Source organism: Dipteris shenzhenensis, chromosome 28 (genome assembly GCF_047967505.1).
Source record: "Dipteris shenzhenensis isolate YYH24624 ecotype China chromosome 28, Dip_SZ_1.0, whole genome shotgun sequence".
Taxonomy (NCBI): Eukaryota; Viridiplantae; Streptophyta; class Polypodiopsida; order Gleicheniales; family Dipteridaceae; genus Dipteris; species Dipteris shenzhenensis.
Genome location: NC_141623.1, coordinates 10323221 through 10336404, shown reverse-complemented (window position 1 = coordinate 10336404; position 13184 = coordinate 10323221). Strand labels below are relative to the sequence as shown.

Genomic DNA, 13184 nt, shown 5'->3' with positions numbered 1-13184 from the left:
TACTTCTTCATAAACATCCCATGTGTTGATTTTGTTGTCCATGTCTTGCTGTAATTTCCTGTTTTACTGATTTTGACCTGAGTGGTAACTAAGTCCTGGACTTTGGTTACAGCTCTAGTGAAGATGGCATCATTGAGAGAGAAAGGTAGTTATAGGATGTCGTTCATGCTCAACCTGGGTAGCTTGCCTAGACAACTCTATGGTCTTTGAGAGGTAGCTAACTGTCTGACAAGTGTGATTGTCACTCCCGTCGTTCCTCCCTGAGTCAAAGAATAAGGAGGAGATATCTAGAGTCCGCATGTGTGGGTCAACATGACGACAAATCTGTCGTGCCCTCAGAGCCTTTGATCAGGGTTTCTTGAGTGGAAGAGAGAGAGAGAGAGAGAGAGAGAGAGAGAGAGAGAGAGATTTGAATATATACAGCCCAATCAGGCTGAAAACTGTGAAAATCATGCTCTCCTCTACAAGATGTCAGTAGCCTTCCTTGCACAAGTCCTAAGACAAGAAGTGGAGGACCAATGTGCTTGGATGCTCAAGGCCTAATGCTCTTGCATTCTACAAGGGACGGCCTCTAAAGCTCTTTGGAAGCCAAACATAAGATTAGCCACTTTTTCAGGCTATGGGATCTGTTGCAACTTCTTTCGGCCCTCAAATAATGGCATGAGGTGGCATTATGCCCCACCATGTTGGTGATATCTCCACCCTTCGAATTACTTGTGAGTCAATACGGGCTAGACACCTAGGCCTAGCAATAAGTGCAATGTGGAGGCCAACTATATACTGCCACGATTGTTAAGCGGGGTTGGACATGGTAGAGCAAATGCTGGCCAAATATTAATTTCTTGCACCAATTGATTAGATCATCTATATGTGTCAATGTCTATCAGGTAGTGGCCTAGTTGGGCAACCCAAGAGAGTTCATGGGACTCTTAGACAGTAGCGGCCTAGGTTGGCAACCCAAGAGAGTCCATGGAAGTCTATTAAAACGGGGCCTAGCCTCCAAGTTTCTTCAAGCCCCTAAAGCTCAAGAAGGGCACGCAGTTTGGAGTGCCATTGTAATTGAGGTTTTGGAGCAGCCATCTGCCTGGGTGTGCTGCCTACATGGGGTCTATTTAAGCACTAGCTGAAGGGCACACTCATCCGTGACAAAGGCTAGCACTAATAGAGAAACATGGTTCCAAAGAAACATGTCTTCCTCTATGAAGAAAGGCAAAGCTTCTACACATACTCACATCAAGTTAGAGAGAAGTAAGCTTATGCACCCTTGGCACATTAAAAGTTTGCAGCAGCAATCATCCTTATCCTCTGACTTCAAAGGCTCCCCTACCAACTGTAAATTAGTTGGTCAATCACTAATTTTTTTGCACAAGGTATATGAAAGAATTAATGGGCTCACATGCATGGACTTAGCATGGACACAATTGAAGAGGTAATAATCACCAAAAGGTTGCAATCTATGAAGAAAGGCAAAGCTTCTAGGCTTAAGTTGCCTCATTAAATTGAGATGAAACCCAGTTGTAGTACATATCAAAATGCAAAGTGCAAGATCATTTTATTTTCGCCCTCCTTCTACAAAACTATGTTGGAAGCTCAGTTTTAGTCTATTGACAAATGCAAAGTGCAATTCTACCTCTTCTAACACTACTTACATACTCACATCAAGTTAGAGAGAAATAAGCTTATGCACCCTTGGCACATTAAAAGTTTGCAGCAGCAATCATCCTTATCCTCTGACTTCAAAGGCTCCCCTACCAACTTTCAATCAGTTGGTCAATCACTAATTTTTTTGCAAAAGGTATATGAAAGAATTAATGGGCTCACATGCATGGACTTAGCATGGACACAATTGAAGAGGTAATAATCACCAAAAGGTTGCTATCGTCAAATTACTCAAAACCCAAATTAAAGGGACTTGCATACCCTATGCTTTAAACACAACTCAAAACCTCACATTAAAAAGACTTAGTACCTGATCAAAACGACCAGGACGTAGAAGAGCTCCATCTAGAGATTGCGGTCGATTGGTTGCACCCAACACTAGAACTCCCTGAACAAAAACACGATTTCCTTCAGTATTTAGACCAGGCGTTCCCAGCAAATATACACATGCATATCAATATCAAATTTTTGGTTCCTGTGTACAGATATGCTTGTTCATATATGGTTTGAGTGCATGTGTAAGAACAACAATCCTTTTCCTGTTTTTTGTCCCTTGCCTTGCCCTGAGGGCAGAAGAACGAGTGACAACAAAAACCTCATATACTTCAAGAGCATATGCGAAATGTTGCATAAGAAAAGCATAGATGGCCTTCATAAGCAAGGAAACAAGACTAATTTTGATTCAGCATATTCATTAGGATCTCAATAATCCTAAGACATAATAGAGATAACAATGCATAAACCAGATGGTGACATTTAGATAGCGCATGAAAATATAGTGCCCAAACATGTATTGTATAAAATGGTTGCATCAAGAGCATAAATTTTACACAACAGCTTCACGAGTAGGATATGCGTCAATTCCGTATCGTAGATGGCTTATATTGACAAGATAGACATTCATATGACTGCCAATCCACTGTTAATGAGTCTCTTAACTTTCAGGTGTACGTCTACAACTCTCTGAGCTGCATCGATCGATGAAGATCAGCATTCAAATCCCTCGTATTGATAATATCTGTAATAGGCTGAAAGTGGTACTACACTCTTCATTCTATAACGGCTTTCCTCCTCCCGACCACAAACACTATCATACCCACTCACGAGGCAGGCGAACCCATGGATGCAGGCAACTACCAAACTATCATGATTGGCCACTTGATGACCAAGGTATATCACTCAGCTCTTGAGATACATATCAATGATGGCGCCATGAGAACAGGCATGCAAGCGACTAGGAGGGCAGATTTTTGACGAGATAGGTCCACATGAAACCACATTTTCAAAGCCTTCATAGAGGAGGCCAAACATTGGAAATAGACAATATACTGCTGCTTTATGGATTTTCAAAACTCTAAGGTACTGAATAAAAGGCCCTCTAAGAATCCACACATATATACACTCACACACATATACACTCACACATATATACACTCACACGGGAGCGTCCCTACCGCTACCCGTGCCCAGATTCACTTTGACCATGCCCTGGATCCAGTGTATGTGTGTCACTTAGCCAAAGAGCTTCCGGCCTTATTGGAGGCTGATCTAGACCTCGCCCACGCCTCAACTACCCTTGTCACAGTGATACAGGATGCTGCCACCACATCCTTTCCTACAACCCGATCTTCACGGGTACAAGATGGGAAGATGCCTCAAAACCCCTGGTTTGATGATGAGTGCAGAGAAATGCGAGCCCACCTCACACGGGAGTGAGTCTTGGGTCAATTGACGCCACACGAGGCACATTGGATCTTTCAACGGCTGACACGCCGCAAGAGACCAGCCTTCCTCACACATAGGATGGGTGAGATCATCAGATCATTCCGCGGAGGAGACCCAACCACTTGGTCGGGATTCTTCCGGAGGGAAAGCCACCCATCCCCATCATCAATCCGAGCGTGTAGCACACTTATGCATGCTCCTTATATGATGTCCCGAGGCAAACACCGCCAGATATGTCCACTATGCCCAGGCCCACTACTTGTCATCTATTCACTACGCAGAATGTGCGGGCTGCACTTCGCCGGCTCCACAACCGGAAAGCACAGGATCAGGAAGGCCTTTGGACAAAGCACTTCGCACATGGGCAGGAGATCCTAGCACCGATTCTTGCACATATGTTTAACCTTGCAGTTTGCCAGGGCTTCCCACCAGCGTGGAGCACCACTACTATTGTACCGATACACAAAGCAAGAGACCCCATGGACACCGGGAACTATTGTACCCTCATGATTGGCCACACACTGGCCAAGATCTATGGATCGGTACTAGAGAGAGAGATCAGCAGTCATACAGAGGCACGGGGGCAAGGAGCACTAGGGCAAGCAAGATTCAGGAGGCAGCACTCTACTCTAGAACACATTTTCACTTTGAGGGCTATCATTGAGGAGGCGAGGTCCAGACATCAGAAAGTCTACACATGCTTCGTAGACTTTCGAAAGGCCTTCGACACTGTTCCATGATCCCGCATGATCAGGAGACTACAAGGGATGCCGGTCAACCTTGGGAAAACTAAGGTTATGGTCTTCAACACCTCACGAGCAGTGACTAACCGACTCACTTTCACCTATCGTGGTGAACCAATGGAGATAGTGCAGTCATACACATATTTGGGAGCAGTCTTCACAAGACCCATCTTCACGATGAAGCATGCAGCCCACGCACGACTCACACGAGGGCATAGTGCTTCGGCTAGGCTAGAGCGGCAGTGTTTTCAGACGCACTTCCAGGATCCACCAACGAAGGGCTGGCTTTTCGACACACTAGAGCGACCAACTGTAATGTATGCAGCACCTTTCTGGGGGTGCGATCTCCCGAGGACAGATTGGAGGAGCTTCGAGCAGCTACAGGTGACGATGGGATCCAGGAAATGAGGAGCTCAAGGTACAAAAGCCACAAGCAGCCCTTGGACTAAACATTAGGGTGGGTAATTACCTGAGAGCTAGTACAAAGAGGAAGATTCACATGAAGATACATCAACAACCATGGAGAGAGCGACCCCAATGCAGGCCTCAAGCTACATTGAAAAGAAAGGTTCCCAAGCAAGCATCACATTCAAGACGAGAGAAGGCAAGCTTCAAATACTCAACTGCTCAAGGCAACGACAGAGCACAAAGCATCACCAGCCTTCTTGGGTTCCATGACTCTTCTTTGGTTGCTTTGAAAAGCAGTGACTCCATAAGATTTTCTAATGGCATTGTCCCGATAGATGGAGGTGAGAGGTATTGTTTTTGTTCATACAATAGTCAAGAGAAAAAAAAAGCATCCTAGCCTAGAATCTTGCATACAATTGTTCAGCTTAAAATCAAAATTTAAACTCATGTCTTCACTTGTTTGAAATCATTTGTGTATGTCTATTTCATATCTATGAAGCTGAAGCTATAACATGTACAAATGAAGCATAAAGTATAACATAATTCAAAAGCAAATCTCATCAGAGACCATCCAAATGAGAAAACCCACAATCAAAAAAAATTTGCTTACAGATATTTTAAAAGAGCTGCATTGTTGATAAAACATGGCAATTTGTGGCAAGATCATATTAGAACATACCAGAAGATGAACAGGAAATTATATGTGTAGTGTAATTGCCTTTAATTATTAGCTTTACAGTTCCACAGTCATGACTATTCAATGATTGCATGTTCCCCTTCAGTCAATGCAAGGGGAAATTCCATAGATGGGCATGATAAGAAGTGAAAGAACCTGAGCTAGTTCCAGGCCATCGATTTCAGTCAATAATGTGGACAGTAATTTCTCTCCAACACTCGTCCCCTTGTTGCTTGTGGAATTCTGATCACCTCCCTCCCTGTTCAAATCCCTTACTTTGTTAGCTCACAACAACAAACTGCACAATCTGCTGATCAGTACTTGAATGTGTTAGTCCATGTTTGTGAGTTTAACTTTGGTCTGCAGAACCCTCAAATTTGCCGAAGAAAGTGAGTTTTTAAAAAAATAATGGGTCTCAAAATAGTCTTGTACAGTTGATCCTTGCCTTCGACTGCACCATCCCAAACTAAAAATAATGAATGCCTAAACTTATGCTGAGAAGCTAGGAGGTGATACCATTTGCCTTGCCTTTAAAATTTTGAAACATGATTACCGCATCATTCATGACAGCTTATGCTATCAAACAAAAGGATTTTTGCTTAAACTTATGCTAAAAATTACAAGGTCAGCGCGCGCAGCCTCTTCCCTCCCCTCCCTCCTACCTGCTGCTCCCCCGCCTCCTCCCCCAACTCCCCTCCCTCGCTGCTCCAGCCCCCCCGCGCTGCTGCAGCCCCCCCCTGCGTGCTGCCTCCTTCCCCCCACACGCAGCCTCTCCGTTCCCCTCCCTCCTACCTGCTGCTCCCCCCGCCTCCTCCCTCCCCTCCCCCCTAGCCCCCGCCTCCCCTCCTCGCTGCTGCAGCCTCCCCTTGCGCGCTGTCTCCTCCCCCGCGTGCTGCCTCCTCCCTCCCCTCCCTCCTACCTGCTGCTCCCCCCACCCTCCCCCCCCCCCCTCTCTCCTCCACTCCTCCTCTCCTCTTTCCCCCCTCCTCTCCTCTCCCTCCTCCTTGCTGCCCCCCCTATCCCCTTGCTGATTCCTCCTCTGCTCATCCTCTCTCTCCCTCCTTCCTTTCACCCTCTCCCCTCATCTAGAGTACCCTATTCTCCGTTAAGGGTCTCCTGGGCTTCAAGAAAGCGGACGGAGTTCTTCCTTGCGTTTGAATCGGCCTTTTCCACCTCGATTGACGAATGGGTTTCCACTCAGTCAATCCGTTACCGCCCACACCGGCCGCGAGAACCATCACTTTCTCAAAAGACGAGCTACAGCAGTTGCTTTTTGGCTTCCTGCCTTGGGAACCAAAGGAGGTACATGCATATCAGTTTCAGATTCTATTCTCCCTTTGATCATTGGACACGGTACCATTACCCCTTCCAGGGCCCAGTGGGTTTTACTTCTGATTGACGGACGTAAGGTTGGTTTCCTCAATCTCTATGCTCCGAACAACAGAGGGGACCGCGTTCTGTTTTGGAAAGAGTTGCTCTCATGGGCTGACATTGCAGATTCGTAGATTATTGGAGGTGACTTCAACATGGTTGAGGCACCTTCTGATAAGCAAGGAGGCAAAGAAGGTGGTATTCATTCCCTCGAGAGAGCAGCTTGGGATGCCTTCTTGTTCAGGTTCAGTGGCAGAGATGTTTGGTCAGATGATGCATTTCATGTTCAATCTCAGTCACTTTTGTTTTCATGGTCAAACCATAGGGTGCAGATGCCTATCCATGCCCAGATTGACAAATTCTATGTGGATGACTAGGCTCTTGATAGAGGGGGGACAGTTTGCATTGCACCTGGTGTTTCCACTTCCGACCATTTTCCGGTAGTTTTGTCCATTTCAGAGCCCCATCTGAGAGGACGGTCTCACAGTATCAGGATCCCCGATGCCTTATACACAGATCAGACCCTCACAGAGGCAGTCTTGGAGATCTGGATTGATCAGAGAGCAGAGTATGCCTTCCATGCACGGAAGTCCTTTTGGATACAGATGGGAGGGAGAGTCAGTAAACACTTTTTCTCTACACTTGGTCCCAGACATAGTAGAGAGAGTGTCAGGCAGCTTATTGACTTTGATGGCATTTTGCAGTCTCATCAGGATACCGTCATGCACTTAGCAACACACAGGCCAAAGATGTGGCTAGAGATGAGATTTTGCAAAGTTTACCTGTGGTGGTCACACCAGAGATGATATGCTCACTTGATGCACGCTTTACCAACACAGAATTCAAGAGTGCTCTCTCCACCCTTCATAAGGGCAAATGCCCTGTTTCCGATGGTCTTACTCCTTTTTTTACAGCCTTTTGGGATATGATAGGTGATCATATTACTTCAGCCCTACAGGGCATTTGAGACTCGGGTGAGATGCCTGACTCACTAACCGAGGGACTCATACACCTTATCCCGAAAGGTGGCAACATGAATTTTGTATCCCATTGGAAACCCATCACTCTTTTGGGCACTCTGTACAAAATCATGGCCAAGGCGATCAGCATCCGGTTCCAGCCCCTTCTTCCAGACCTTATCCATGATACTCATACAGGCTTTGTGCATGGCAGGAGCATATTTGCTAATATATTTTCCTTTTGGGAAGCCACAAAGTGGGCTATGCAGAGCGGGCAGAGGCTGACAGTTCTACTCCTGGACTTTGAGAAAGCCTATGACAGAGTAGATTGGGGTTTTCTTGAGGGCACCTACGGTTTGGATTTTCAGATGCATGGATTAGAGGGGTGGCCTCCCTTTACAGATCAGCCCATAGCCAGGTTTTGATTGGAGGGGTAAGGGGTGACAGGTTTTAGATTTTCAGATCAGTTCGTCAGGGATGCCCTTTAGCCCCCTTCCTGTTTCTCTTTGTGGCAGAAGCTATGAATATCTTCCTTAGATCTCAGGATGAGCTTTATGGGTTGAGATTGCCCTTGAGACAAGAGCAGGAGCTTCTTGACTATGAGTTGGCTGATGACACTGCTATTTTTATTGAGGCCTCTTCGCAGTCACTTGATTCTTTCCTGACAGCCTTGGATATTTTTTGCTCAGCTACACGGGCACACATCAATTGGCATAAATCCTTTGGCTTTTGGATCAGTGATGAGGACACTCCAGGCTGGGGAGTTGACATTGGCTTTTCTTGGATTCAGAGGGGTGTTCCTGTCAGGTATTTGGGATGCCATGTAGGATTGGGCATCTCTCCAGCACGGCAGTTTGCCCCAGTATTAGAAAGTATAAGGAAAAAACTCCTTTTTTGTAGCTCAGCCAAACTCGACCTTGCCTCTAGAGTTGTGGTAGTGAACCAGGTTCTCTTGGCCACCGCCTGGTTTGTGTGTTCTTGCTGGTGCCGGTCTAGGGATTGCATCACTCAGCTCATTAGACCAGTCAAGAATTTTCTATGGAGTGGACTTGATGGCACGGCAGATGTTGCAACGAGGGTGGCCTGGGAGACCATTATTCTCCCTACATTGGAAGGGGGACTTAATATCATTGCCCCGGACTTGCAGTGCATGACATTGCTTTGTAAGGTGGTGGTGAGGGGACTCATGCCTGGGTAGGAACCTTGGAAGGATTTCCATGCCGGTGGAATGGACAGTTGAGGTGCCTTATACTTCCACCACTTGGATGGGAGCTTTTTCTAGGACAGTAGTTCCTCTACAGGTGATCGCTCTTCGAGGTTTCGGGGAAGATGCTTTGGTCTTTGACATTGGGGACGGAGGTACACTCTCTAGATCCACGGATGATATTCTTCTAGAGGTTGCCTTTCAGCCTGTTAGGATTGCTGGTTTTGTGGACCACAGAGTGGGCTTGCAATGGTACTTAGACCCCGACCCTCTGCTCTTGGCCCTGGGATCCTGGAGGTTGTGGTTATATGGAGGTGCACCTATCAGGTGCTTGCAGTGGGACCCAGGAGAGTGGGAGTGGATAGATCATGGGCACCGAGAGAGGGGGATTCCCTTCTTTCGTTTCACAGTTGGTAATGCCTGGAGATTTCAGCTGAGCAATAGAGGTTGGATTCCCTCCAGAGCCCCCCATTGGGATAGCTTCTTCATCACCGCAGATTTGCGTAGGAATTTTTGGAGGAGGCTCTGGAAACCCCTCAGAAATAGAAAGATCACTCTTTTCTTTTGGCTTTCTATTCATGGAGGGATTGCAGTGAACCTGTGGAGATCACGATTTGGGGCTTAACCCACTTGCCCTCGTTGTCAGTGCGACATTGCCTTTGGGACTGCAATCAAGCGAGAATTGTTTGGAAAGGAGTTCCTCGGATACTCAGCATTTTTCATACTTCCCCTTTCTTCATGACTTGGGGCTCGGTCGCATGGTTATCCCTTACTGGGCCCCAGGTGTTCTATGAAGGTGAGCCTTCTTCTTGGGCACTCTCGATCCGCCGACAAGGGATAGAGCCCTGCTCTCTTCAGAATGTACCACATACTCCCCTTTCAGAGCTTCACATGTTTCAGTGGAAACCTCTTGGGAGATTTTAGCTAGCATTTCCTCTTGGCACATTTGGAGAGCCAGATGCACAAAGGCCTTAGATGACACCCAGATACACCCATCACAGGTGTTCACTGGTATTTGGAGTGACACGGTTCACACTTTGATAGCCATATGGGCTAGCATGCAGGGCCCTTCACGGGCAGCCTCTTCTAGGAGGACTGTATTTCTTCGAGTTTGGAGGGGTTCTCCCTTTTTCTCGGAGGTTGCTACCGAATTGAGATGGCACTATCAGCCCCAATCCTTTCTTTTTGGCTCTTGAGCTTTTCATGCATTGCATGGTGTATCCCGTATTCCCGTATGGAGCTTGCTCTAACGGTTTTCTTTAATACTTAATAGAAGTCACTTTTTTGTCTGAAAAAAAAGAAATACAAGGTGGGATTTTCTTCTCTTGTGGCCCAACTCTCCTGAGTTGCTGCTCCTCCCCGACCCTTGCTGCCCCCTCTCCCTCAGCCCCTCCCTCCCTCCCCTCCCTCGCCCTCAGCCCCTCCCCCTCCCCCCCCCTCAGCCCCTCCCTCCCTCCCCTCGCTCACCCTCTCTCTATCTCCCTCTCAGCCTGCCCCCTTTCCCCGCCCGCTCCCCCTCCTCACCCCCACCTCAGCCCTCTCCTCTCCCCCACTCCCTACCCCCCGCCTCATCCCTCTCCTCTACCCCCCTCTCCTCTACCCCGCTCCCTACCCCCTGCCTAAGCCCTCTCCTCTCCCCCGCTCCCTACCCCACCTCAGCTCTCTCCTCTACCCTCCTCTCTTCTCCCCCGCTCCCTACCCCCCCACCTCAGCGCCCTCTCCTCTCCCCCGCTCCCTACCCCCCGCCTCAGCCCTCTCCTCTACCCCCCTCCTCTACCCCTTCTTCCCGCTCCTTGCCCCTCCTCCCTCCCCCTCTACTACTCCTCCTCCTCCTCATCCGCCCTCCTCATCCTCCCCTTCCTCCCTTTCCTCCTCAGCCCCTCCTCCTCCTCCTCCTCAGCTCACCTTTCTCCTCCTCCTCTCCCGGGCAACTTAGTGCAGAAGGAACCTTGTTCGTGTTCGAGTCGGCCTCACACCTCGATTGGCAATGGCTTTGCCTTCAGCCAATCTCCGTCCAATCCCACCGGCCACAAAAACAGTTGTTTTCTCAAAAGACGAGTTGCAGCAGCTCAAAAAAGATACTGAGCAGGAGAGCTTGAGATCGCTCTTTGCTCGCATCCATGGGTCCCACCCTTCCAAGTTACACGCGAGGGACTGGATAATCGCCACTCTACCTGGAGACCTCGCAGGGCACCTTACAGATGTTTGTCTGCTTGGGCGAGGTTTCTTCCAGATTGTTTTTGACTCCTCGGAGGTAGCTTGATACGTGAAATTCTGTCAACGCCTAAACTTTTACTCAATCACGGGCATAGGCACAAGGATTATCCTCCCAACCAACCTCGGTGGTAGTAAGCTCTCTATATCTTTCACTACATGAAGGCTCCTGCTTACAAATTCCACCAAGCCCTAAAATTCCCTAGATGGATCTAGTATGCCACATGGCTTCATTCTAGGGTCCCTCCTAAATGCATCATTTACCTCTCTTGGGATATCATTGAAACCCTTTGCCCCTTAGCACATTTCATGCATTTAGGCCCCTTAGCCTTAAATCCACCTAGTCTAGTGCCATGTTACCCTCACCAAGGATCTAGTGCCATGTTACCCTCACCAAGGACCTTGACCTTGATTCCTTTTTTATCATTTACATGAAGTCCAAACAAATATAAGACAAACATTAATCCTTTAAAGAAAAATGTCAACTGACCCTTCCAAGGTCATGTTACCTCAACTTGAGCGTAACATTCCTTCCCTCTTCAAGCATCAACGTCCTCGATGATAAAGTCTGGGAATACTCTCCGTAACTGGTATACGGATTCCAAGGTAGCTTCTAATAGAGGTAAACCATGCCATGCAACCAACACCGTGGGTATCTTCCAATTGCGTACTTGCATTGTTCCTCGGTCCAGGATTCCTACTGGTTTGCGTCTAGCATTATCCTCTATCTCCTCAAACAACACAACACCCTCGATTAGTGAGTCGCCTGTATGAAAAAATTTCTTTAAACGAGAAACATGAAACATTAGGTGCACCTTAAAACCCTGTGGCAATTCTAATTTATAGGCTACCTTGCCTATTCTTTTTAGAATTAACCATGGCCCACAATATCGAGCTGATAATTTAGCACACTCTCCTGCAGTCAAAGACTTAGAGTGCGAAGGAATTCTGAGAAAAACTTTTTCTCCTTCCTTAAATTCTCTAACGGATCTGTTTTCATCCGCATACATCTTAGCTCCATCCATAGCTTGGCGGCAAGTGCTAGCATCTCCCGCATCTGAACCACAAAGTTTGCGGCACTAGGCACTTTCTGAGGTACTCCAACTATAGTTAGATTCGCTGGTCTATAATCATAGTTCAGCTCAAACGGACTGAACCCTGTAGAGAAATGTTTTCTATCATTGTAGGCAATTCCGTTTGACCATCCCTTTCTGGATGATCCCCACTACTCATTCCCAACCCTGTCCTTAGTGTCTCAAACACCGCAGTCCAAAAATGACCGGTAAATTTGACATCCCTCTCTGACACTATGGATTTGAGTAATCCATGCAAACGAAATATATGTCTAATAAACAAATCCACCACTTGCGGGAAACTAACAATTCTCTAGTTGGAATGAAGTGAGCCATCTTGGTAAGACGATCAACCACCACAAGAATAGAATCATATCCACCTTGTGTCGTAGGCAGACCTACAATAAAGTCCATGGAAATGCTCTCCCACCCACCTAGTGGTATTTCCAAGGGTTGTAAAAGTCCGAGTGGCTTCACCCGCTCTGCCTTACTTACTTGACACAAAAAACAACGTGTCACATATTCATGAATATGCTTTTTCATCTTTGGCCAAAAGAAATCTCGCTTCACGAGATCATATGTCTTCTCGACTCCTTGATGTCCCACACATGGGCTATCATGGCATTGTTGAATGACTCTCTGCCTGAGATCATTTTGATTAGGTACTACTACCTTGCCATTTCTTTTCAGCATACCATCTCTTACGGTATATCTTGCATAAGTTTGGCCTTTTCTGGATGCCAGGTCATCCTTTTTCCCGGGTTTGAACACATGAGCCTTAGGCCAAAGGCTCTTAACGAACTCGTCCACCTTTTGAGTTTCTCTAATCTCGGTCATTAGAGCACTCTCTAATACCGTCAAACTCATATTATGCATAATGCGTGACAACGCATCAGCAACTTTATTATCCTTCCCTCTTCCGTACTGAATCGTCAAATTAAACTCCTGCATGAGTTCTGCCCACCTAGCTTGGCGACCTCTGAGGTCAAGTTGTTTACAAAAATGTTTCGGAGTATCATGATTAACATCAACATAAAACTCTTACCCATACAAATAATGTCTCCATGTTTTCAGAGCATGGACAACAGCATACAACTCTAATTCATGAGTTGGCCAATTTCGTTGAGAGGAAGAAAGCTTCTTGCTTTCAAA

The 13184-nt window shown here is 46.9% G+C and overlaps 1 protein-coding gene across 2 annotated transcripts in view; it reads right to left on the bottom strand.

The window, feature by feature from the left end:
• CDC48B (cell division cycle 48B) overlaps positions 1 to 13184 on the bottom strand; it is a 92824-nt gene that overhangs the window by 19165 nt on the left and 60475 nt on the right. For both annotated transcript variants that reach the window (XM_087399327.1, XM_087399326.1), the window contains exons 11-12: positions 5368 to 5470; positions 1970 to 2047 (exon numbers count right to left, since the gene is read on the bottom strand). In XM_087399327.1, the coding sequence (XP_087255453.1) occupies positions 1970 to 2047; positions 5368 to 5470 (181 nt within the window). The remainder of the gene's footprint in view (positions 1 to 1969; positions 2048 to 5367; positions 5471 to 13184) is intronic.